The sequence below is a fragment of the Pygocentrus nattereri genome, chromosome 7, assembly GCF_015220715.1.
Source record: "Pygocentrus nattereri isolate fPygNat1 chromosome 7, fPygNat1.pri, whole genome shotgun sequence".
Lineage (NCBI taxonomy): Eukaryota > Metazoa > Chordata > Actinopteri > Characiformes > Serrasalmidae > Pygocentrus > Pygocentrus nattereri.
Window position 1 is genome coordinate 38,095,806 of NC_051217.1, and position 25,845 is coordinate 38,121,650.

At 39.5% G+C, this 25,845-nt stretch overlaps 2 protein-coding genes across 4 annotated transcripts in view; both read right to left on the minus strand.

Annotated features, from left to right (window-relative positions):
- Positions 1-4,107, minus strand: LOC108411142 (C5a anaphylatoxin chemotactic receptor 1). The gene is made up of 2 exons (XM_017682562.1): positions 4,006-4,107; positions 1-2,606 (listed from the first exon to the last, which is right to left on the minus strand). Exon 2 carries the CDS (start codon positions 2,599-2,601, stop codon positions 1,546-1,548), a length of 1,056 nt encoding a protein of 351 aa, XP_017538051.1. The 5' UTR covers positions 2,602-2,606; positions 4,006-4,107; the 3' UTR covers positions 1-1,545.
- An 8,825-nt stretch (positions 4,108-12,932) lies between these two features.
- The window catches only part of lbhl (LBH regulator of WNT signaling pathway, like), a 34,113-nt gene continuing 21,200 nt past the window's right edge, over positions 12,933-25,845 (minus strand). For all 3 annotated transcript variants that reach the window (XM_037539974.1, XM_037539973.1, XM_037539975.1), the window contains exons 2-4: positions 15,982-16,063; positions 15,253-15,550; positions 12,933-13,586 (exon numbers count right to left, since the gene is read on the minus strand). In XM_037539974.1, coding sequence (XP_037395871.1) covers positions 13,510-13,586; positions 15,253-15,550; positions 15,982-16,063 — 457 coding nt within the window. In that variant the 3' untranslated portion in view covers positions 12,933-13,509. The remainder of the gene's footprint in view (positions 13,587-15,252; positions 15,551-15,981; positions 16,064-25,845) is intronic.

A 25,845-nucleotide genomic window follows, 5' to 3' on the forward strand; every position in this document is an offset into this window, starting at 1 on the left:
TCCAGTTCAAACTAGTCTTTTTTTCTTTAAGAATCCAGTCTTTATACAGGAAATGTGGAAACAGGTAGCTTATAGCAAACTAGCTGTTCATGTAAATAATTGACACATCAGTTGGTAAATAACAAATTCTGAAAAAGAAAAGAAAAACAATGCAATATACTTTAAAAACATGCTTATTTACAATGTCATATCATTTTGGATTATTACTATTAGGCATTTTTACACAATGATTAGCATGAAAAACACATGTCTTAGTTACAGTTTATAGAATTGGTCTTTTAAATCCTGCTAAAACTTTTAAATCCTGGTAAAACTGACCCTAAAGGCTGTGAACTAGCAAAGAACTAGCCTAGATGATCTGTAATCAGGTTACAGCTAAACAGAGGAGCAACATGCTAGGTTACAAGCTACACTATAAGTTTGCTAACAATAAAGCATCAACGCACTAAGCTACAAGTGTATTTTAAATAGAAATACAAGATTTATCAGCTATATGAATATGAATATATGATGATAACTGTGAGCTAGTGAGTTAGCATAGGTCACAGCTAAACAGAGGAGTAACATGCTAGGTCAGTTAGCAAGCTACACTGCAGTTAGCTGACACTAAAGTGTCAAAGTTTCAAGCTAAAAGATTATTTGATAAAAGAGTAATATGAGTGTGTGATTTATGAGCCACATAAATATGAATGTGCAATTTATGAGCCACATGAATATGAATGTGTGATTTATGAGCCATCTAGCTTGCTAACTAGTCAGGTCAGATTTTCAGGGCTGTTCTGGGCTGAGTAAGAGCTTTTATCCAGGTCTTCTGTACATATCATGTTTCCCTGCTCCGACTTTCCAAATCAAAAACATTCCACTGATTTTTGAACAGTTAATTCATTCATTGAGATGTAAACAGAGTCATTCAGAGTGGTTTGATGTAATATGGTTCATTGTAGAGAAACGTACAGACTAAGATTTCTTTACAGTGGTGGTGATTTAGTAGCAATTTTATATAATATCCACAGCAATCAGTGAATTTACACATCGTCTGTGTTTTATATGTGATACTAATGGTGGTAATGTACAGGAAAATATGTTTTTTGGACAACAATGTATTGCATATTGCCCAAAAAAAAAAGTTTAGGCCAATAGCGTATCTCAAAAACTATTGTCTCAGGCATCAGGCAGTGTATTAGTGACCATTCCATTTCATAACTACCTGCAGGTTTCTTTTAGAGGCATCATGTATTAGACCACTCTGAATGGGTTGGTTTGCATCTCAACCACGTTTCAAAAGTCCTGTGTTGAGTGTGGTCACAGTTACATTGCAATCTCAAGAGAAACTTCATGCTAGAGGACTTTGGGGAAAGGCCCTCATGTTGTAAGTCAAAAGCTCTCAATGTTAGTCCCTAGGGCCACCTGCCCTGCACCATTTTAACTATTCCTTGCCCCAAATCTTATGAAAGTTACTAGACAGTGCGCTGAGGGACAGAATGCTTGAATTTGAGATGGACAAATGGGTTCCTTGGGTTAAAGTTGAGCCACTTTTGAGAGCTCTTAGTGAACCCTGTTTCCTGTTACAAAATAGCTGCTGTCAGTGGTGCTCTTGGTGTTGCCTGTCATGCTGAGACCCTGTGGGGGTTCCTCAGAGGCAAAGTGGAGCACGCTCCTCAATGACTTTGTCAGGCTCTCTCTGAAGCCACGGCCCAGGCACACATAGAGCAGTGGGTTGAGGCAGCTGTTGAAGTAGGCCAGGCAGAGAGCCAACATACGGACCAGGAGCATGTCATGTTTTATCACCTTATTATTTTGCCCAACCACCTGAAGGAAATCCATGATGTGCAACGGAAGCCAGCACAGGAAGAAGCTCAGCACCACGGCAAGGATGACACGCAGAGTCCGCGCTGCCCTCGGGTTCTGCCTCTTCCCTGGACTTTGGCTTGCCCTCTGAAAGACCATCCAATGACTTATGCAAATGACCACGAAGGGCACTAAGAAACCCACCAGAAAGCGGAAAACTGTGATGCTCCAAGCTTCAAGCATGGTGTCATATGTGCCTTCACATATTATCTTCGATCCAAACCTCTTCTCCACCATTTCGCTGAACTGGGGAATGCTAATAACAAGAGCTAGCATCCAGACGACAAAGCAGACCCAGATAGCATAGCGTGGACTTCTCCAGTTCTGGCACCAAGTGGGCCGGGACACCAGCAGCCAGCGATCCACACTGATGAGCACAAGCAGCAGCACGCTGCAGTACATGAGCATGTAGAGCAGGCCGTGCACCAGTTTACAGGCCACAAGGCCAAAGGGCCAGTGCTTATCCTGGGCCAGTGGCACCATGATCAAAGGCAGGGACAGGCAGCACAGCAGGTCAGCTATGGCCAGGTTCAGGAACCACAAGGCATTGACTGAACGTGGCATCCGGAACGCCGTCACCCAGACTACCAGGCCGTTTCCTGGGACGCCCATCAGGAACACAATGATATAGCAGGTCAAGACGATCCAGTGGCGATGGCCAATCTCAGACAGACCTGGAGGGACTGTCACAAGTGTGCAGTTTTCCCTGCACCCTGTTTCGTTGAAATCCAGCACATAATCATACTCTGACATTTTAACTGCAGTGACAAGAGATAAATGAAACAGTAAGGTCAATGGTTTTTATCTGACCAGGGGTGTTTAAAACTTTGCTTATGACCACAAAGGTTGCATTTGCCAAGGTTAATGTCAGGTTGAGACAACTTGATAATAATCTCAATCAGGCAGGCATAACATTATGACCATCCCCTTGTTTCTATGCTCATTGTCCATTTTTTCAGCACTTTGTAGTTCTACAGTTACAGACTTTAGTGCATCTGTTTCTCTGCATACTTTGATAGCCCCCTTTTACCCTGTTCTTCAGTGGTCAGAACCCCCATGCTCCCTCACAGAGCAGGTACTACTTGGGTGGTGGATCATTCTCAGCACTGCAGTAACACTGACATGGTGGTGGTTGGTTAACGTGTGTTGTGCTGGTTCTTGTTCCAGTTCTGCTGGAGTTTTTAAACACCTCAGTGTCACTGCTGGACTGAGAATAGTCCACCAACCAAAAATATCCAGCCAACAGCCTCCTGTGGGAAGCATCCTGTGACCACTGATGAAGGACTAGAGGATGACCAACACAAAGTGTGCAGCAGCAGATGAGCTGTCGTCTCTGACTTTACATCTACAAGGTGGCCTGACAAGGTAGGAGAGTCTAATAGAGCGGACAGTGCATAGACACAGTGTTTAAAAACTCCAGCAGCACTGCTTTGTCTGATCCACTCATACCAGCACAACACATGCTAACACACCACCATGTATGTATGTAAAATATGCTATTGAGCACTTATCAGGGCCATATTTTACTGTGAGCAATACAAGGGGTCTTAGGGTTCTCAGGCCACCAATAGAGTGGACAGTGAGTGGACAATGAACAAGGAGGGAGTTATAACGTTATGCCAGATCAGTACATATACATACATATACATACATACATATATATATATATATATATATATATATATATATATATATATATATATATATAGAATGTCAGTATTTCCTTCATGGCATACATAACCTAATGTCAGAAAAAATCAATGTCACTAACATATAACTAAACAGTGAAAGCAGCTCTGAAGAAAAAAAAACAAATTTTCAAACCTGAAACGTAATTACATTTAATTTCATTTATTTATGCTAAAAGATCTTCTGTCTACAGCCAGTCTTGATGCCAAACAGACTGGTTTAACCCCTTTCCTGTAACACATAGCAACTAGCCTCCTGACTGTTTTAGAAATGGAAAGCCATGTTTGATGTACCATTATGGATATGTAAGGCAAAAGAACAGAAGAGAACTGAGAATTATTTTTAGAAAGTAGAACTCATTGCATTCATTACTCAACAAAAAGCCAAATGTAGGCCACATGATTAACATTTACACAGTAGATTGAAAAAAGAAAAGTTATTCTAGAAGTTAATCATATTAGTGCTCACCTGTGTTTGAACCTTTGAATGATTTAGCAGGTAGAGTCTGGGGTTCCTGGACTGTTAAGTCTGCGTCTCCTGTGAACTGTCATGTGTCAGTTGCCCTGTATATGCTGCTGTCGAAAGGAAACGATTGCCCAAGACTTCACCACAGACGCAGTAACACGGGACCTCACCACAAAGCTAAGCCGTCGTAATGGGTGTGCCTAATTCTGGGCTTTGCATGGACATGTATTTGCCAGGATAGTTAGCTGTCCTGATATGTACATTTATTATAACCCCTTTATTAGAACAAACAGGTGTTGTTCTAATGAAATGGCATGGCCCTTCTAATTAGTAAAACTGGCTACTCTAATGTCCCCCCACTGCTGACACTGGTACTCAGTTGCATACATATAGCTTGTATAACCTGCATAGAAAAGCATTTGCCAGTAGAATAGGATGCTCTGGTGCAACAGTACAGGAGCTTAAGGTCAGCATGCCTAGCTTCAAACATCATCTAAAAGGGTATAATATACCTCTATCATTGGACTTGTGATGGAGCTCCATCCAATACCTTCGGGATGAGTTGGAGTGATCCAGAACTAATTATCCAACATCAGTGCCTGACCTCACTAATGCTCTTGTGGCTGAATGCAATCAAATTCTCACAGCAATCCTCCAAAAAGAGTTGAGGCTGTTACTGAAGTAAATGGGGGACAAACTCCATATTAATACCCTTATGAAAAGCGTACCTTGATTCTGAAAAGTATATCATATAGGTTTTTGGAATATAGTGTAGTGTCCCAATTGCAATCATAAGAAGGCCAGGAGGTGTGGTCATTCAAAGGACAGTGCGAAGAAGCTGAGGAGGGACTGTTTTTTTTTGTTTTATGCTGTGGTCTGTTAGTTTAAAATGTGTGTACATGTTAGCTCTGTTATTTTGTGTTGGTAGGTGGGTTGAGTGCCTGCTTTTAAGCAGAGTTTTATGGCTGGTGATGACCTCCCCACTCTTTGTGCTGTTTGCCTTTCTGCTAGTGTTTAATAAAAGAGCACTACTCGAAACAGAATCATGGCCTCCCCTTTGTCTTAAACTTTGCTGGCACCACATTTTTATTTATTTTTTTAAGCATTAGCAAAATGTGTTTCAAAAGCAAAAGTACCCATGGTTGTAACCAGCATAAGGATAGCAAAGTCCAGACCTTGGTACTTTCAAAAGTAAATACCAACATCCTGATGTGGTAGTCTACTATGCAGAAAAGCTTAGATCCCAAAGCTACAAAGTCAGCAGAGTCCTAAAAGGCTGTGGTTTGGCTACAGACTGCTGTTCTGTTTCTCTCTATACAAGATGCAGTGCTAAGCAGAACGCCTTTGACTTCCTGATAAGCATAGTTACTCAACACATGTACTATAAGCCAACTACATCGCTATGATACAGCCCTGTTTCCAAAAAAGTTAGAGCGATGTGCAAAATGTAAATAAAAACAGAATGTAATGATGTGCTGATCATATAAACCCTAAATTCTATCGAAAATAATGTACTAAGACAATATATCAAATGTTGAAACTGAAAAATGTAATTGGTTTTATTCCCATTTGGAATTTGATGTCAGCAACAACTTTCAAAAAGTTTTAGGACAGGACAACAAAAGACTGGTGATGTTATGCAATGCTAAAAACATCAGGTGGAACATCTCACAACTAAGTGTGTTATTGGCAAAAATCCAGTAGAATGACTGGGTATAATAAGAGCATTCCATAGAGGCTGAGTCTTTCAGAAGGAAAGCTGAGGAGGGGTTCACCACTCTGTGAAAGACTGCACAATCAAATGGTGCAACAATTCAAGAATAATGTTTCTGAATGTAAAATATCAAAGAACTTGGGGATTTCATCATCTACAGCATATAATAACATTAAAAGATTCAGAGAATTATGAGAAACCTCTGTAGCTCTTTGACAAAGCTGAAAACAAATACCTGATGGCCGTGTTCTTAAGGCCCTCAGGCAGTACTACATAAAAAAAGAGATATGATTCTGTAGTGGAAATCACTGCTTGGACTCAGGAACACTTTTAATAACCACTGCAAGTTGAAACTATACAATGCAAAGAAGAAACCACACATAAACCGGATCCAGAAACACTGCCACCTTCTCTGGGCCCGAGCTCATTTAAGATAGGGCTCCTGTGTGGTACAACCATCTAACCATTGGCCCCATCATCAAGAGATCGCGAGTTTGATCCCTGGTGATGCTACAACCGTCTGTGGCCACAAGCCCTAGACAGCACAATTGGCTTCGCTCTCTGGGTGGATAAAATGCCACCCTCTCAGCGCTGCACTAGTGCAGGCATCTCTTATCTAACATAACAGATCTGGTGGGCGGCGCTTTCTTCTGAGCGTGTTCGACTGTCCATTGATGTTTCTCGGAAGAAGCCTGTACTGGCCTGGTGAAGTGGAGAAGTGATCTGTGCTCCAATTAAGCCAAAGTTCAAATTCTTTTTGGAAATTCTGGGCACTACATCCTCTGGGCTAAAAAGCAGAGGACACTTGTTACCAGTGCACAGTTCAAAAACCAGCATCGGTGATGGTATGGGTGAGCTTTAGTGCACATGGCATGGGTGACTTGAACATCTTTGAAGGTACCATTAATGCTGGGCAATATATACAAGTTTTGGAGCATCCAAATTGCCATCCAGATGGTGCCTTTTTTTAACTTCGGCTATGAAGCCTAGGTAAATGAGCTTTTAGGCTTTTTAAATGATTTAGTAAGAACAAGGTAAAACTGCTGACTGACCAATCTGTTTAAAATGTAGGCTTTTTCCAATTTAGAAGCAATTATTTAGCTAATGATAGCTAATGTTGACCAAAGTTAGTCAGCTCTGTAGTCACCTTACTAAATTATTATCAGTACAAAATGAAAAACTTTGTAGCTAAAAAACTGTCAGATATCAATCATTGGCCAGCTTTTATGGACATCTTTAAAGATTAGTTGCTAAAAAATTAAATCTTAAAAAAAAAATAGCTAACTCACCTTCCCTTTTTATCTAGTGTTAGTTAGCCAGCTATCTAGCTACCACAGTAGCAATATTAGCTATCTACCTAACATAATATCACAAAAATGAATTCAACTAAAGAATTTAGCCCAACATGGTCTTCTGCTGTTGTAGCCCATCCACATCAAGGTTCAACTTGTGCGTTTTGAGATGCTTTTCTCCTCAACATAACTGTACAGAGTGGTTATTTGAGTTACTGTAGCCTTTCTGTTGACCTCTTTCATCAACAAGGCATTTCTGTCTGCAGATCTGCTGATTAGCGGATGTTTTTTCTTCATTGCTCGGTTTTGAATGAATTCTAGACACTGTTGTGTGTGAAAATCCCAGGAGATCAGCAGTTATAGAAACACTCAAAACAGCTTGTCTGGCACCAACAATCATGCCAGGATAAAAATCATGGACATCGCATTTGTTATCCTGTCAGATGGTTGAAGTGAACATTCGCTGAAGCTGACAGCCCATATCTGCATGGTTTAATACACTGCATTGCTGCCACATGATTGGCTGATTAGATAATTGCATGAATGAGTAGATGCATTTCTACTAAAGTGCTTGGTGATAATAATACTATGTTTTACTTGTGTTTTTACTTAATTCTCTTCTGGATATATTTTCAATGAATGTGCTGATATTGGCTTGGCTCAAGAATCTTGGTCATATATCAAAAATATGCAAAACAATGTGCTGCACTGTATTATACTGAAACAGGTGCCTTTATATTTACTTATATTTTATATATTTAACTCCTTAAAATTCCAATGTTATTACATATTAATGGTTATTATTCAGTTACTACAAGGTCTTCAATGCAAACTAGATGTTCTGTTCTTTATAGGATAAGCTATAAGTTACTTCTTGTTTACAGGGATTAAGCCTAGTTCTGGACTACACAGCATTCTGAATGGAGACTTTCCTTTGCAAATTTAAATTCTAAGTCTCTAACTGGGAGGTAAGCCCTACATGTTTAAAAAGCATATCTTGGGTTCATTATTTCCTGAACTAGAAAAAAACAGGAAACAAAGCTTAAGGAAGGAAGACAGCATTAGACAGCTTTTTTCACATCATTTCTTATCATTCACAGCATTCTTACTTTTCTTATCTCGCTTTGCATTAGAATTCAGCTGAATAGTTATGATATACAGTCTATGGCATTTGCTCAGTAGCCTCTTATATTCCTTGGAACAACCGGTGGTTCTGAAATGCACTTCGTTATATTCTTCATAACTTTCATATTTCATAAGCTACATTCAGAAGGTGGGTGTCATATGAGGCTGTAACTGTCTTCTTTCCAGTAAAATAAATGGTCATGTCATTTTAAACCCTTATAATAGAAGAAGCTGAACTCTTTTTTTTTTTCTACTGAAAGTCGACCCGTTTTTCCACAAATCTGGGCTATAAACTATAAACAGATGGTGTCTCTTCAGTGATCTGCTCTGCAAAAATGATTTTTAAAAAATAATACAAAGAGCGTCTGAGATTTTTGGCTTTCGGCGGTAAATTGTAAGCATGTAGCAATATGTGTGATCATAAAACTCATTCTGTTCATTTGAGGGGAGCTTTTACAAAAATAAACAAATAAATAAAAAATTACATTTATTTCATGCCGTGACTGAATAATTTGCCATGTGATTGGTCATGAATAAGAAGTTAACGTGTTTCTGGCAGTTGGTTGTTTTTGCCATCAGATTGCCAAAATATAAATACCAATACCAAAATACCAATGCATAGAGGTGGAATCTCGTCACTGAATTGAATTCAATTCAGTTGAACTAAACTGAACTGAACTGAACTGAGAGCCAATAAAAAATGAGCTATTTACATCCTGAAATCAAAAATCAACTTGCGTTACTTTTATTTATTTGCACCTGTAACTAAGTGGCAACATGATAGTTTATTAAAAAAGAACATAATGAGTCAAGGCTGATTTCTTCAAAGCAATCGAGTCAACTGAACTTCTCAAATTTAACTGTACAACCACAACCTTTCATCACAGTGATGGTCGGAAGTGTGTGGTCTCTAAAAAGATGACCCAATTTTTGTGAGAATGGGGAAACTCATGAATAAATATTTGTAAACTTAAACATGTTACATGACATATATACACCGTTCTACTTATTTTCAATTTAGACCTTAAATGTCAAAACTTGCTCAAAACATTATTAAAGCAGACCACCTTGACAATGATGCTAACTACTGCTAGTGTTCTAATAGGATTCTAGTCATTTGTTAGCGCTAGGCTAACACAGATTCACATGAGTACATTCTGACAAGGCTGTTCTGGCATCTTAAAGCACTAGAAAGTTTCTGCTGCAGCATTTAAGGGGGGATGAAACATTCTGAAAGGCTGTTCTAGTTTAAACACAGACATGTGGAGCTTCCATATGTCTTCCATGTTTCACCTGAAGATTATGACAGACATATTAGCATATATTTTCACAGTAGTCAGTAGTCGACTCAGTAGTCAGGCTGGAGTAGAGCTGCTGCCACTGTTTTCCATTTCTAACCATCGAGTGGCTGCTATTTGTATTCAGGCAGTGACATATCTTGTAAAATTGGTCCTGCCCGCTGGAGATCAACAGGTGATTGGCAGATTTCTGTTACTTTATAAATATACTGATTATCTAACACGTTATCTAAGATCTAATAACAGGCCTTCTCTTCAACTCCTGAACCAAAAGAAGAGCTTGCTTAGCTGTATCTACATGCACACTTAAAAATGATGGTTCTTCAAGGGTTCTTTGGTAAAGGCAACAGTTCTGTATGCGCTGCAAAAAGGATATCTCAACAAGTGTATATAGCTTAAATGTAGTCAATGTATCTAATGTTCCTCATTATGAGACTGTTGTAAGAATATTGTGAGATTATTTAACTTATTTCTAGAATTGTTTACTTGTTTTTAAGCAGGTTTATCTTATAAAAGTGTCTTACTCCATTGGTAGATCATTTTACTTGTTTTAAGCATTATTTCTTGAAATTAGCTAAATTATCTTGATTATTTCTCAAAACAAGTAAAACAATCTGCCAATGGAATAAGACACTTTCACTGGATAAAGTCCCTTAAAAAAGTTACAGTGTGTAGAAACAGGTGAATTAATCTTATATTCTTACAACAGTCTCATAATGAGAAATATTAGATACATTGACTAAATTAAAGTTATATACACTTGCTGAAATATCACTTTAGCATAGGGACTTTGCGAAGTATGGTATCCACTGCGTGATCTACTGAGCGTTCATTCTATTGTATGTTTTGTGTATGACCTTTGCCTTTCGTTTCTTGACTTTTCGCTCTGCCCTTCAGATTATTTGCCCTTGTGTATGATTTCTGATTTTTGACCTTTTGCCTGTATTCCCGACTACATTCCGCCTGGTGTTATGCTTGTGTGTTTGTTTCTCTTGTGCTTTCTGGAACTGACCCATGCTTGTTTTGTGACGATGACTTTAGATTGTGATTCTAATAGTACAGCCTCCTTTGTGTTTTATATCTGTGAGCATCTGAATCTGCTTGGCACGTTACACAAGAGTAGTACTGTTATATCATAGAAGGCAGGTTCCCATCTGCATTAATGTAGATAACAAATAACTTTTATACAGACAATATATTAATACTGACTATTAAAATATTGAAATAAGCAATGCGTGACGGTTTGGGGGCTGTAAATGGGGTCTGATTGTGAAAGCTGTAGCGTGTATCAGTCACAGAAATGTTTCAATGTGTCAGCAATCATGGCGCCATCTGAAAGAGGAACAGTCGTATGGTGAAACTCAAGTGACGAATAAAATCAACAGAAATAGTTGCTAAAAACATTGATGTACCAAAAAGGCTGCTTTGACCTCATCTCAGAAAAAAAAGAGTCATTCAGGAAGCTCAAGTGTGAAAACCACACAAAGAGATAACATAACCTTATCTGTTACTTTTCACCTTCTCACTTTAGTTGCTACATTAGAGATGGAGCAACATCAGTGGAGGATTTGGCCTTTGATACGGTGAGTCATTCAGTCCTCCTATCAAGAGTGCATAATCTGGGCATTAGGGGCACCATCCTGGATTGGTTTAGGTCATATCTGACTGAGAGAAGACAGTTTGTTTCCTTGGTGGCCATATTTGTCACATGTCTGTTGTTACTCAGGAGGTCCCTCAAGGCTCAGTCCTTGGACAACTTTTGTTTATTGTGTACATGCTTCCTCTTGGCCACATAATACGTAGTTTTAAGCTGAGCTTTCACTGTTATGCAAATGACACACAGATTTACATTAGCACTCAATCTATTAAAAATCCTCCCCTCACACAGCTTGAAAACTGCATATCAGAAATTAAAACCTGATGAAGCACAACTTTCTCATGTTAGACAGTGATAAAACAGAACTTATTCTTATAGGATCGAAATCAATTCTCTAAAACGTCTTCTTTCTCACTTTCCATCGACAATGTCACTCTGTCCCCTTCCCCTCTGGTAGGAAATCTGGGCGTTCTCTTTGACTCAACTCTCTCATTCAGTGCACACATCAAATCTGTAGTTAAAACCTCTTTTTTCTCTGCAACATTGCAAAAAATTCGATCGTCACTTTCTCAATCTGCTGCAGAAACCCTTATTCATGCATTCATTTCTAGTCGCCTGGACTACTGTAACTCTCTACTTGCTGGTATTAACTCTTCTCATTTATGCAAACTCCAGATGGTACAGAACTCTGCTGTTTTCCTCCTCACCTGCAGCTGTACACATCAGCATATTACACCCATCCTGCAACATCTCCGCTGGCTTCCTGTAAAATACGGCATACAGTTCAAAGTTCTTCTCCTCACATACAAAGCTCTACATAACTGATCTACTGACCAGTCTGATCTACTTATTCCTTATTATTCCTTCCTTATTCCTAGGTCTTCCTCTGCTGGTTTATTTACTGTCCCACCTTCCAACCTGCATGGGTACAGTGATCGTGCTTTCTCTAGGCTGGCTCTCCGACTCACATATTCAACAGGCCAACTCTTTCTCCACTTTTAAATCTAAAGTTAAAACCTATCTATTTTCTATTGCTTATGACTGTTTTCAATCTTAAACCAGCCCTTTGTCCAGTCCTGCTGTGTTTTTTGCTTGTGATGTTATGACTGTGCTTTGTGTTCTCATGTTTGTCTTTACCGTTTTGTATTTTGAAAACCTGTAAGGGTCTTTGAGTTCTTGAAAAGCGCTATAAAAGTATAATGTATTATTATTGTTATTATTATTATTATTATTATTATTATTGTAATACACTCACCAGCCACTTTATTAAGTAAAGTGTTCAGTTGCTTGTTAACACAAATAGCTAATCAGCCAATCACATGGCACTCAGTGCATTTAGGCATGTAGAGGTGGTTAAGACAACTTGCTGAAGTGCAGACCGAGCATCAGAATGGGGAAGTAAGGGTATTTAAGTGACTTTGAACGTAGCGTGGTTGTTGGTGCCAGACGGACTGGTCTGAGTATTTCAGAAACTGCCGATCTACTGGGATTTTCACACACTACCATCTCTATGGTTCACAGAGAACGTTCTGAAAAAGAGGAAATATCCAGTGAGCAGCAGTTGCGTGGACGAAAATGCCTTGTTGATGTGAGAGGTCAGTGGAGAATGGGCAGACTGGTTCGAAATGATAGAAAGGCAACAGTAACTCAAATAACCAACCAAAATCTCTGAGGAACGTTTCCAACACCTTGTTGAAAGTATGTCACGAAGAATTAAAGCAGTTCTGAAGGCAAAAGGGGGTCCAACCTTTTACTAGCAAGCTGTACCTAATAAAGTGGCCAGTGAGTGTATGTGTAAATGCATTGTTGTGATATGACAAAAACAATGATATTACATTTGTCTGTTTTTGCAACCTAATTTCTGTATATGGACTGTATGGAAAGGCTCGCTTTGACAACAGCAGTTTCCACACTACTCTTTTATTTCAAGTAAGCAAGGAACATCTTCCGTGTTTTCCATGATATGCGGAGGAAAACTAACCTAAATTTGTCAGTTTTGGTCTGTGATCTCTACATAATATTTGCATAGAAAACAAATACAGTGATCATGTGAGGAAAGTTAAAAAATCATTAAAAATGGGAATAACATTGTCTTTTCTAACAAGGGGTCTTAATCAGGATACAATCTAACGCCTATGCTATGTCTACACCAGTCATTCTGAGTCTGCGACATCTAAGGTGGTTTTCTGGGTTAATCAGAGTTGATTGTAGAAATCCTCTCCACTGCCAGGCTGAATGGAGTTATTGCGAGGCATGAATCCCTGTACTAGGATCTAGCATATCTTAGCTGCACTGGCCTGACATCTTCAGTCTTCTTTCTCAAACACTGAAGACATCACTATTCGTTGCATAGGGTCAAACGTTGCCAAGTCCAGCATCTGAGTGTCCTTTAACTGTCTGGACCAACAGGGTCTCTCTGATGCCACTGGGGATGCCACTAATGGATTTCCCAGGTTTCATCATGGTTGGAGCCAAAGAGGATCAGTTGAGGGAGAGTTGAGGAGCACTCTCAGGAGGCAGAGTGGGAGTTTCATCTATAAAGTCATCAGACTGAAGGTCTGTAACAAAGAAACAATAGAAAGGCTTAAGATTAGAGGCCATAAGAGAAGATAGAGGCCATAAGAGAATAAAATAAAGCAGGAGAACTATTGTAGCTTCTAATTCCATGACGGTGTGTTGAATTTTGGAACTTTTTATTTTCTCAATTGAACTTAAGATACTTAAGCTTCCTTGAATGTTCCACCCAAATGTAATTGATCAACCAAAGCCCAAGTTTTGTTCTGGAACTATGAGGCTACTGTAGCTAACAAGCTTCCATTATATGTTAGCTACAGTAAAACATTTGATTTTTCACCAAACGACTACTTTGAAACCCTTCAATAGGAAGGACATGAAGATGGTTACCAGAACCACAAGGGTAGGTAGACATTTGACTACCCACTTTTCAAAGTATTGGGGTATGCCAAGTATGCCCCACCAATTTTTGATTAATCTCAGGAGCAGCCAGGTGATTGGCTCTTTATTACTGAAAAATGGACTTTCCCCATAAACAAATTCTGAGCCACATTCTTAGCAAAAAGGGTTCTGTACAGTACCAAAATATGGTTCTTTGGCTTATAGCAATAGTGTTACTGCTTTGGTGCTATATAGAACCCTTTTATTTAAACTATGCAAGTATTACAGTAGTGCTCTTATCCCATGAAAACAAAAGGGTTAAATCTTCAAAACACTAAGCAAAAAGATAGCCAATCAGGTTTCTACGCTCTTAAAAATGATGGTTCTTCAAGCGTTCTTTAGTCAAGAAAATGATTCTCTTCCTTTGCATGATTTAAGAGGCCTTTGCATTCTTCAGAGTAATGGAGAATGTACTGTAGATGGTTCTATGTACAATCATTTTAAAAAGGGTTCGGTCTTGTATCAAAAACAGTTCTTCTATGGGAACACGACTGACATGATAACCCTTTTTGGTACTATATAGAAGCCTTTTCAACAAAGGACTCTACACACATCCATCCACAACACATTCACCATCAAGCTGAAGAATCTTGACAATGCAAAGAACCATTTAATCATGCAAAGGGTTCTTTGAGTCTTTATGCTTCCATTTAGAACCATTTTCTTTGCTAAACCCTTAAAGAACCATCTTTTTAAAGAGTGTATCCTATTCATTTTTAAACCAATTAACTGTCTCCTCCTCTATTACAATGTGACTGTTTATGAATAGTTTTATTGGAAAATGGTATATAATAATATACTGTACCAGCATAATATTATATTGCTGCTGATGGAAGAAAACCTTGTATCTCCAAAATAGTAACTTTACAGGATAAGGAAAAACATATTTCACTTTCAATGTAAGTCAATGGAGCCAGAATTTTTCCCATTTCATTTTGGGTCATTTCTTTTAGGCCATTCATCATAAAATTTACAAACAATGTAAAGAGTGACAGATACTTTCAAATTATGTCAAAGACTGAAAAATGCCAAAAATGGAGATACAAGGTTTTCTTCTGACAGCAACGATATGCTCTATGTAGTGTTGAAATATAGTTTTTGTTAGTCAGTTGGTGGCTCAGCTCTCGTTTGGCAGTCAGTTAGCTGCAGTTCCTCTAGCACACTTTGGGCTTTGTTTACCAGCCCATCACTTCTGGATATGTGGTGTCAACCCCTGCGTATGAAGCTCTGTAGTAAAACACAGAAAGTGGAATAGTGAATTCGTCCCACCTAACAGTGAGGTTCCCTGCTGCTGGCTGATGATGACGGAGGACTCCTCCTCCTCCTCCTCCTCCTCCTCCTCCTCCCCCCAGTCTGCAATGTTGGCGGGCGGAATACACTGCTCCAGGAACAGGTCCTCGTCCTCCTCATAGTCATCCTGCTCCGGTGGCCAGCGCAGCTCACCGCTCTCCACCTCACTCACGTCTGTGGGTTCCACCACGATGGAGGGCAGCCGCTCCTTCCCCTGCTCCACACAGGTCAGAGAGCTGTCTGGACTCAGCGCAGCCTCCACAGGGTCTGGAAAGATCTGCAGAAAGGGAGAGAAGAAAGGGATAGAGATGGATGAACAGATGAATGGATAAAAGGTTTAAACACTGGTTCCAAATCTCAGACCTGGCTAGACAGATAGATATACCGATCAGGCATAACATTATGACCACCTCCTTGTTTCTACACTCATTGTCCATTTTATCAGCTCCACTTACTGTATAGCTGCACTTTGTAGTTCTACAGTTACAGACTGTAGTCCATCTGTTTCTCTGATACTTTGTTAGGTATCCATCATAGATCCTTATACATACAGTATAATGTTGACTGATATTATCTGCCCACTTTAAAAGTCTTTCCTATAATTCATGTAATAATTTCCTCTAATTCTACACAGACAGATGGAGGGAGCTGTCAGGAAGCTTGTTTTTTGTGGCTGAGTCTGTGATGTAGTTTCTCAATGTAATTCACCTGAAAGGGCAGCCTGTCCTCCTTCCTCTGCAGCGGAATTTCATACATGGCTGAATCCTGGGCCCTCAGGTCCTCCACACATCTGTTTCAAAAATGGAAGTAAATAAATATATAAAGGACGGATTTGGGGAGAAAACCAGGGCCGTTTACAGAGCGTGTGTTCTTTATGCTAATACTCTAATGACTGAATTGGAATTTTGCCCGTTACATCACACCGGAGGCTTTGTGCAACAGATGCTTGCTGTCCTCTCTCCTCTATGGTTATTTTCTGTGCTTCTGTATTCAACACACACACATTTTACACCTCTTTCCACATCTTGATCTGCTTGCACGGTTCTGACCCACTTCTTCCCCTCCATATGCGCCTCCTGTTCCACTGAATTTCTCTTGGCACAAGGAAAGAGACTGAGCTGACATGTGTAGAGCAGACTGTTTAGCCCAGGGCTGTCCAGTTTGACCTTTAGGCCCTAATTCAGCCCTTGAGGATGATAGATTTGGCCTTCCAATGTCCCTTTCACGCATAATGTGAAACCCAAGCATTTTGGAAAAGTCAGAGACCACCCTTCTTTCATTTTACCCTTCTTTCAATCCTTAAAATTATGATAAGGTACAGAAAAAATGTCCCTCCTAACAACTCCAAATCAAGCTGCTTCAGATCTGAAAACATCCATATCTATCCTTTCACTGTGAGAAGACAACTCAGCCCTATGGGTCTGAAAGGATGTGCGTTAAAAGCCTCACTGAGAAAATGAAGAAAATTTGCAAATCAAACAAGGAAACTGCTGGTCTACTTGGAACATTGGACTCTCCATCTCAGAGTCCAGACCTCACTTGAATGGGTCTGGGGTTACTTGGACTATAAAAAGCAGAAAATGCAACCAAATTCTATGACTTAACTTTGTAGGTGTGGAAAAATAGCCCAGACTAGTTATGAAAGTCTTACTGAATGATACTAAAATGTCTAGCCATGCTCATGAGGTCACATTCAAATTGTATCAGAAATCAAATCATGTTTATAGTCACATCACATTTACACAGGTGCAAAGGTGAGGGATAATATTAGGTTATATTATATATTATAACCCTATTGTAGTACTTAAATGAAAAGGTAAATTATAAAATACAAATATATATAAAACTTTACAGAAGAAGGAGAAATGTAAGTCAGTGGAACATTTATGCCATTTCTTTTGGTCCATTCTTCATGAAATTTACATACAGCGTGAAGAGCAACAGGCTGAATATATATATACATTGATTAGGCACAACATTATAACCACCTCCTTGTTTCTATGCAGCAGCAGATGAGCTGTCATCTCTGACTTTATATCTACAAGGTGGACTGACAAGGTAGGAGTGTCTAATAGAGTGGACAGTGAGTGGACACAGTGTTTAAAAACTGCCGCACTGCTGTCTCTGATCTACTCGTACCAGCACAGCACACATTAACACACCACCACCACGTCAGTGTTACTGCAGTGCTGAGAATGATCCACCAGCCAAATAAGACCTGCTCTGTGAGGGTCCATGGGGGTCCTGACCACTGAAGAACAGGGTAAAAGGGGGCTAAAGGGGACAAAGTATGCAGAGAAATCATAAGTCTTTCCTTGTTTCCAAGTTTCCTTGTTTTCTCAGTAAAGTATGCTGGAATTATTTAATTCCTGTTATTCAATTAAGTCTTTCAAAAAAGTTGTTTTTGTTGTTTGGCCTTCTTTTAAAAAAAAAACACCATTACTGATAATGACAGCTCTAGTAATTAATATAAAGCTAACCTGTTAATTATAATAACATAGCATAATAATATAATAATGAGGTGGGGAATTAAAATTTGGGCCCACAGATGGACATTTGCAGTTTAAGCAGCAAAGTCTTACTGAACGAGACCCAAGAGCGACATATAATAGACAAATTTCCAACCTCTTCCCATGCCAACCCCCCAGTTGGCTGCACTCTCTGTCCATCAGCCTCACTGAGGCAAGAATAAGGGCTGTCATTGGTCAGTGCAATACACTGAAGGCTTAAGTTGGCCTAAGCAGTCCTGGCTGACCTGAGTCTAATCTGTTTGCATGACTCTCCTGAGCTCGGGGGGCTGGATTATGTTGCTTCTAACACTCGACCAGGGACTTATCATATCAAAATGGATTACACACCTCCCATAGTCATTTTTCATTAAAAGCAGACTGTGTGTTGCATTGAGTTTCATCTCCTCAGAGAGAAAAACAAAACAAGCGAGACTCATTCGCTGGGTATTTTGATGGTTCACTGTAGATGTTTTGGAGATGCTCACTTTGCCATTAACTCCTCACAATTACGGGCTTATTATTCAGTGATATACAGGGACTCCAGTGCAAACTAGTCGAGCTATACTTAGGCCAATATTCTTAGGTGGTTAATAAAAATTTGGGCCTGTCTGGCCTTTTAAGGGGTTAACTTTCATGCAAGGAAACATCTATTATGTTCACATTAAACCAAACACTCACTGTAATCTTAATTCTAACCTCTGAACCTAAACCTAATGTTAATCTTGGTTCCAATCCAAACCCCAAACCTAACACCAGAGATATGTAGTAGCTAGTTACGTTGTACATTTACTTTGTACATTCTTATAGGTGCAGTCATGGGCTGGAGGTTAGGGAACCAGCCCTGTGGCAGTAAGGTTTCTGGTTTGATCCCCTGAGCCGACAGTACGCAACTGCTCCCTGGGTGCTGTGGATAGTTCTGCACACTACTCCAGGCAAGTGTGCTCAATGCCCCTTAGTGTGCGTTCACTAGTGTGTATGTGGTGTTTCACTTCAAAATGGGTTAAATGCAGAGGTGAAATTTCCCCAGTTGTGGAACTAATAAGGGTCTCTTAATCTAATCTTAATTCTTCAATGCTAATGCTTTTATATGTGCATGGGAAGAAATTTACATTTAACATAAAAAAATTATATTTACATTTATGTACAAGTTGCATTTTCATAATTTTTCATCATTAACAGTCCTTTCTGATTGGTTGCAGCTCTCAAATTTGAGCGTTCACATTGTATTTAAGACCAAAAGGTTCCCGAAAAACAGAAAATTAAGGCCTGAAAGATTTCAGTTTCACTGCAGTCCAATATTGCATGCTACTCAGTACTTCTGTAGATTTGTTGCCCTTATACCTTTATACTTCTGCTCAAGTTGGTACTTAAAAATAAAGATTCTAAATAGTTCTTGGCTTGGAGGCTCTATGAATTTTCACAAATCCCTTTTACAAAGTGAACCATGTACTGAAAGAGTCATTAAATATCACTTTGACCCTTTTTAGTGCTGTTGAGTCATGAGTTGACCCAATTCTTCTTTAACCTCAAACCAAAACCAACATGCGACACCAACCTTGGCTCAATTCCAAACTTTAAACCTAACACTACTTCTAACCCAAATACGAATCACAAACAAAAACCTGAATTCCTAATGATTTCAACATTTGTAGATAAGCTAAAAGTGGCCATTTAAATATCGATAGCCTGACTGAACCTTGAGTATAGCTATATGCAAACTATGCTTTTGGTTTGTTTGTGTGCCTCATTTTCCCACTGTGGCCTGAGGACTTGGAGCGACCTTCGAAGATGGGCTCACAATTCAGCTTTCAAGATTCTAATATTTCTCAGAAATGAATTTCTCCAGGCTTCAGCTGGCTGGCATCTTTCGAAGGCAGCATGACATTCAGACACTGAAAATACTTAAAATTGACCGACATTGCCTCAAAAGATTAATCGCGCATCATGTTCTATGGATGAGTAGTGGAAAAAAGCCAGTGGGGATGGGGTTGGGGGGAGGTTTTTTTTGTTGTTGTCCTGCTTCAAATCTGTTTATATCCTCCAGAGGAGCTGTGCAGGGATTATGAGGGCCTGAAGAGCCGTCTGACAAGCACAACCTTCAGACGCTGTATATGCTGCAGCCATGGGAGTTTCACCCAGGCTGCTAAGAGCTATGTGACATGAGACAGTGGTGAAATGATAGGTGAACTCTTTTGGGGGAAAAATTTGCAGGCCACATTGCTCAATCTCAGGAAACCTAAAATGAAAGTGACATTTTGAACCTCTCAGGCTGTTTATTTTTAGCACACTGTTCTCAAGCTGCAAGGACATTCATGTCCGGCCTGCAAAGTGTGGACCTCACTGAGGAGCTGCGCTTTAGCTTTAATGGAAGCCTGAGAGTTAAGACACTCAGCGAAAGGCTCCAGACTGACCATAAGCCAAAAACCTGGTCATGAGATACTCGACCCACTGTTCAAAGAGATGATGGTGGTGGCCAGGCACTACTGAAATACACTACATTTCCAAAAGTATTCACTCAGGTGTTCCAATCACTTCAATGGCCTCAGGTGTATAAAACCAAGCAGCTAGGCCTGCAGACTGCTTCTACAGACATTAGTGAAAGAATGGGTCGCTCTCAGGAGCTCAGTGAATTCCAGCATGGTACCATGATCGGACGCCACGTGTGCAGTCCAGTCGTGAAATTTCCTCACTACTAAATATTCCACAGTCAACTGTCAATGGTATTATAACACAGTGGAAGCAATTGGGAACGACATCAACTCAGCTACGAAATGGTAAGCCACGTAAAATCACAGAGTGGGGTCAACGGATGCTGAGGCGTATAGTGCACCAAGGTGGCCAACTTTCTGTAGAGTCAATCACCACAGACCTCCAAACTTCATGTGGCTTTCAGATTAGCTCAAGAACAGCGTAGAGAGCTTCATGGAATTTACATTTACATTTACAGCATTTAGCAGAATGGGTTTCCAGAATGGGTTTCCATGGACGAGTAGCTGCATCCAGTCGTGGGGCAGTCATGGGCTGGAGGTTAGGGATCCAGCCTCATGAACTGAAGGTTGCCGGTTCGATCCCCAGAGCCGACAGCACATGACTGAGGTGTTCTTGAGCAAGACACCTAACCCCCAACTGCTCCCTGGGCGCTGCGGATTGGGCTGCCCACCGCTCTGGGCAAGTGTGCTCACTGCCCCCTAGTGTGTGTGTGCTCACTATTGTGTATGTGGTGATTCACTTCACGGATGGGTTAAATGCAGAGTTGAAATTTCCCCATTGTGGGACTAATAAGGGTCTCTTAATCCAATCCTTACATCACCAAGCGCAATGCAGAGCATCAAATGCAGTGGTGTAAAGCGCCGCCACTGGACTCTAGAGCAAATCACGCTTCTCCATCTGACAATCCAATGGACGAGTCTGGGTTTGGTTTTTGCTAGGTGAACGGTACTTGTCTGACTGCATTGTGCCAATTGTAAAGTTTGGTGCAGGGGGTATTATGGTGTGGGGTTGTTTTTCAGGAGTTGTGTTCAGCTCCTTAGTTCCAGTGAAAGAAACTCTTAATGCTTCAGCAGACCAAGAGATTTTGCACAATTTCGTGCTCTGCTGTGCCTGATCCATTCATACCAGCACAGCACACACTAACACACCACCAGTATGCAGAGAAACAGATGGACTACAGTCTGTAATTGTAGAGCTACAAAGTGCACCTATATAGTAAGTGGAGCTGATAAAATGGACAATGAATGTAGAAACAAGGTCATAATGTTATGCCTGATCGGTGTATAATTTATATAAAATATATATAAAATTAAACATTAAAAAGGAACTTTAAAAAAGAGAAGCCACCAATATATACTTTTTCAAGTACACAACTCTAACTGCTACCTCTGTCCTAACCACAGTATGAGTGGAAACATCTTTCCCCACCCACATTTCACCTTTCAGTGGAAAGTTCTCTTAAAGTGATGATACATAATCAAAATATGCTGATGATATTATCACCTAGATTCCAGGTTTCATTTCAGTGAGGGTAGAGTAGATAACAATCAAGATTCAGAAGGAAGTAGTCAGACTTCCTCTGGTTCATTCAAAGAACTAAATGCGCTAAACAATTTGCTTCAGCTGTTCTAGCTAGTTAACAGAAGATATATTACAGCCTGATACTGTGGCGCATACCTGGGAACATGCTTGGCACATATTCTTGAAAAGAATGGCAGGTGTTCTTAAAAAGGCTTTTAAGCAATGATGATTTAATTTATATAATTTCATCAAGTGCGGTAAAATATAATGCTTTATGCCTGGAATGTATCGCTTTAGGCTATTCGACCAGCATTACATCACAACAACAACATCTGTGAAGGCACCATTAATGCAGAGCAATATATACATGTTTTGGCAACTTATGCTGCCATCCAGATGACGTCTTTTTCAGGGAAGGCCTTGATTATTTCAGCAAGACAGTGTCAAACCACATTCTGCATATATTACAGCAGCATGGCTCTGTATTAAAAGAGTCTGAGTGCTAAAGTGACCTGCCTGTAGTCCAGACCTGTCAACCACTGAAAATATTTAGCGCATTATGAAATGAAAAATACTGCAAATGAGCCCCCAAACTCTTGTGCAGCTGAACAAACAAGAACAGAGAAATATTTCACTTTCAAAACTCAAGCAGTGTCTCCTCACTTCTCAAACGCTGCTGTTAAAAGAAGAGGTGATGAAACACAGTAGTTAACAAGCCCCCGTCCCAACTTTTTTGGAACATGTTGCTGGCATCAAATTCAAAATGGGCTATAATAACAATAACAATCACAACAGCAAAGAACCTTATCCCGGGTAGATCACGCAAGTAGCGCTGCACTGGTGCACAAATTTGTACAAATTTAAGATGTTAGGATAAACACAAAGCTTTTGTGAACTGATCCCAGGTCAATAACTGTGCTTTTAAGGGCTAATATTTCATCCTCTTGGCATTATAAGGTTCTATCTATGTTCTGAACAGTTTTGAGATATTGAGCTTCAAAGATTCAGCATTGTGAAAGGCAGAACTGATATGTGGAACACATCTGTGTCATAAAAGAAATGGCAGAAACCCTAAATTGCTCTAAATGTACAATGTCAAAATGCTATCACATTTGTAAATGAGTTTTTTTTGGAACAGGTGAAAGGCAGAAATAACCTACTAGTCCTAAGATTTCACTTTCTGCTTGGAATCATAAGGTTCTGCCTGGCAGATCGTGAAAAGGACATGAACAGAACATGAACAGTTTGTACTTATAATTTGTTTTAAGTATAAAATTAGTGGCTTTCAGCAGTAAATTGTAAGCATATAGCAATATGTGTGATCATAAAACACATGTTCTGTTAATTTGAGGGGAACTTTTATAAAACAAAAAATATATAAATAAATAAAAGAACATTTGTATTTACAGTGGTGCTTGAAAGTTTGTGAACCCTTTAGAATTTTCTATATTTCTGCATAAATATGACCTAAAACATCATCAGATTTTCACACAAGTATTAAAAGTAGATAAAGAGAACCCAGTTAAACAAATGACACAAAAATATTGATCATTTTTTATTGAGTGGCAAAAGTATGTGAACCTTTGCTTTCAGTATCTGGTGTGCAGCAATAACTGTAACTAAATGTTTCTGGTAACTGTTGATCAGTCCTGCACACCGGCTTCCGGAGAAATTTTAGCCCATCTTCCATACAGAACAACTTCAACTCTGGGATGTTGGTGGGTTTCCTCACATTAACTGCTCGCTTCAGGTCCTTCCACAACATTTCGATGGGATTAAGCTCAGGACTTTTACTTGGCCATTCCAAAACATTAACTTTATTCTTCTTTAACCTTCTTTGGTAGAACGACTTGTGTGCTTAGGGCCGTTGTCTTGCTGCATGACCCACCTTCTCTTGAGATTGAGTTCATGGACAGATGTCCTGACATTTTCCTTTAGAATTCTATGATATAATTCAGAATTCATTGTTCCATCAATGATGGCAAGTCGTACTGGCCCAGATGCAGCAAAACAGGCCCAAACCATGATACTACCACCACCATGTTTCACAGATGGGATAAGGTTCTTCTTAAGGTTTTCCTTTCTCCAAACATAACACTTTTCATTTAAACCAAAAAGTTCTACTTTGGTCTCATCCACATTTGGTCCACAAAACATTCTTCCAAAAGTTTTCTGGCTTGTCCATGTGATCTTTAGCAAACTGCAGACGAGCAGCAATGGTCGTTTTGGAGAGCGGTGGCTTTCTCCTTGCAGCCCTGCCATGCTTGTTCAGCACACCATTGTTGTTTAGTGTTCTCCTGATGGTGGACTCATGAACATTAACATTAACCAATGTGAGAGGCCTTTAGTTGTTTAGAAGTTACCCTGTGGTCCTTTGTGACCTCACCGACTATTACACGCCTTGCTCTTGGAGTGATCTTTGTTGGTCGACGTAAATGGTCATTCAGATGGAAAAACCAAAATATACCCTGGAGAATAAGAGATTAAGTATAATATTCTACCCCGCAAGTAAGTGTAGCAGGTCAGTCTAAAGCCAGGATGAGTTGTTTTATAAATGTTTAATACATCGCCCAAGGGGATGATTCAAGACACATTTATAATAACCTTTTTTTTTTTATCAATTTACTGTCTTTTTGGTAACTTTATGCCACTCTAAAACACCTAGTTTGGCAAATTAGCTACCTTTCTTGCCAGTTAGCTTACCTTCTTGGCTGAGTTGAAACAATATAACTAGTTGCTGCTCTGTTATTCACACGCAGACACTCACAAATGTCTACATTTACAGAATCATGTGTGGAATATATGAGAAAAAAGACTCATTCTGGAGCTGCTACCACAAGTGCTGATAGCTTCAGCTTATGTCAGCTCATGCTTAACTATACAAAGCAAAAATGACAAAAATACCAATCAACACATCAACATGCTGTCCTACTTTATATTATGGTGCTCTTACTGGTGATAGCAGTGCTGGAAAAACAGGCCAGCAAGCATTCCATGCTGGTCTAAGTTGGTCTAGTGGTCACCTCAGCATGGTCATGCTGGTTGAGCAGCATACCAGCATCAAAACACCTATGCTAGCTTTGCTGGTGACCAGCCTTGCTGGTCTATGCTAGTATTTCTAGCAGGGATAATAGTGCCTGGCAACTTCATCATCATATGGAAGAGTAAAATATTGACGTTAGCTTCAACTACCAATGTTACCAGACATAGTGGATCAGTCAGCAGGTTTAATACTACTTATAGCAGCTCTAGCTGCTTTTGAAAACTGGAAAAAAGGAAAAATACAGTAAAATCCATTTTTACTAGGATACATTTGACATTACAGCTTCAAACACAATATTTTACCATTATTACCAAAGAGTTGTCAGTTGTATTTGAATTTATTTTAAATTGTGCCGTAAATTAAATTACTTCCATGCTGACTGGATTTGTACACTATATTTTCAAAAGTATTCGCTCATCTGCCTTCACACGAAGATATACTGTTCTTTCAAAAATGACATGCAAACAAAACTAAACACAGAAAAGTAATAACAGACAAGGCCAATTCTCCCTGTTCTCTGACAGGCTATTCATCACAATACAGGGGATGAAGTACGCCAGGCAGAAGAACAGCCCTTTAACACTGTTCTGTGATGCTTAAATAGATCCTTAAATGCTTAGAGTAGTCAATAAGATCATTTGGACCTAAATTAGGTTGGGCCAATAAATCAGTGGGTACTGTAGATCGTTAAGATTCTTCTGTTTCTAGTTGAAAATTTCTGAGGTTTTACAGCATAAACATTGTTTAGGAAAGCAAATTAAAAGAGTGTTGCCTGATCGAGTGTTACATCTAATATTTCCCAATTCATTCTTTACTTTATATATAAAATGATTATAAAATGAAGGACTGATGATACTTTTCATTGAATCAAATGCATTTTGACGTAGATACTTCACTGCTTTCCCACTGTTCTGGTCTTGTTTTAGCTGCATGGACTGAATTAACTGCTGTTAAAAGTAAAAAGTCTGTTGCTTGTCAGTGGTAATGATGTGTGAAAGTGTAGCCGTG

What these genes read in the sequence shown, in the direction of transcription:
- LOC108411142 (XM_017682562.1), bottom strand. Translation starts at nt 2,601, where the DNA reads ATGTCAGAGTATGATTATGTGCTGGATTTCAACGAAACAGGGTGCAGG.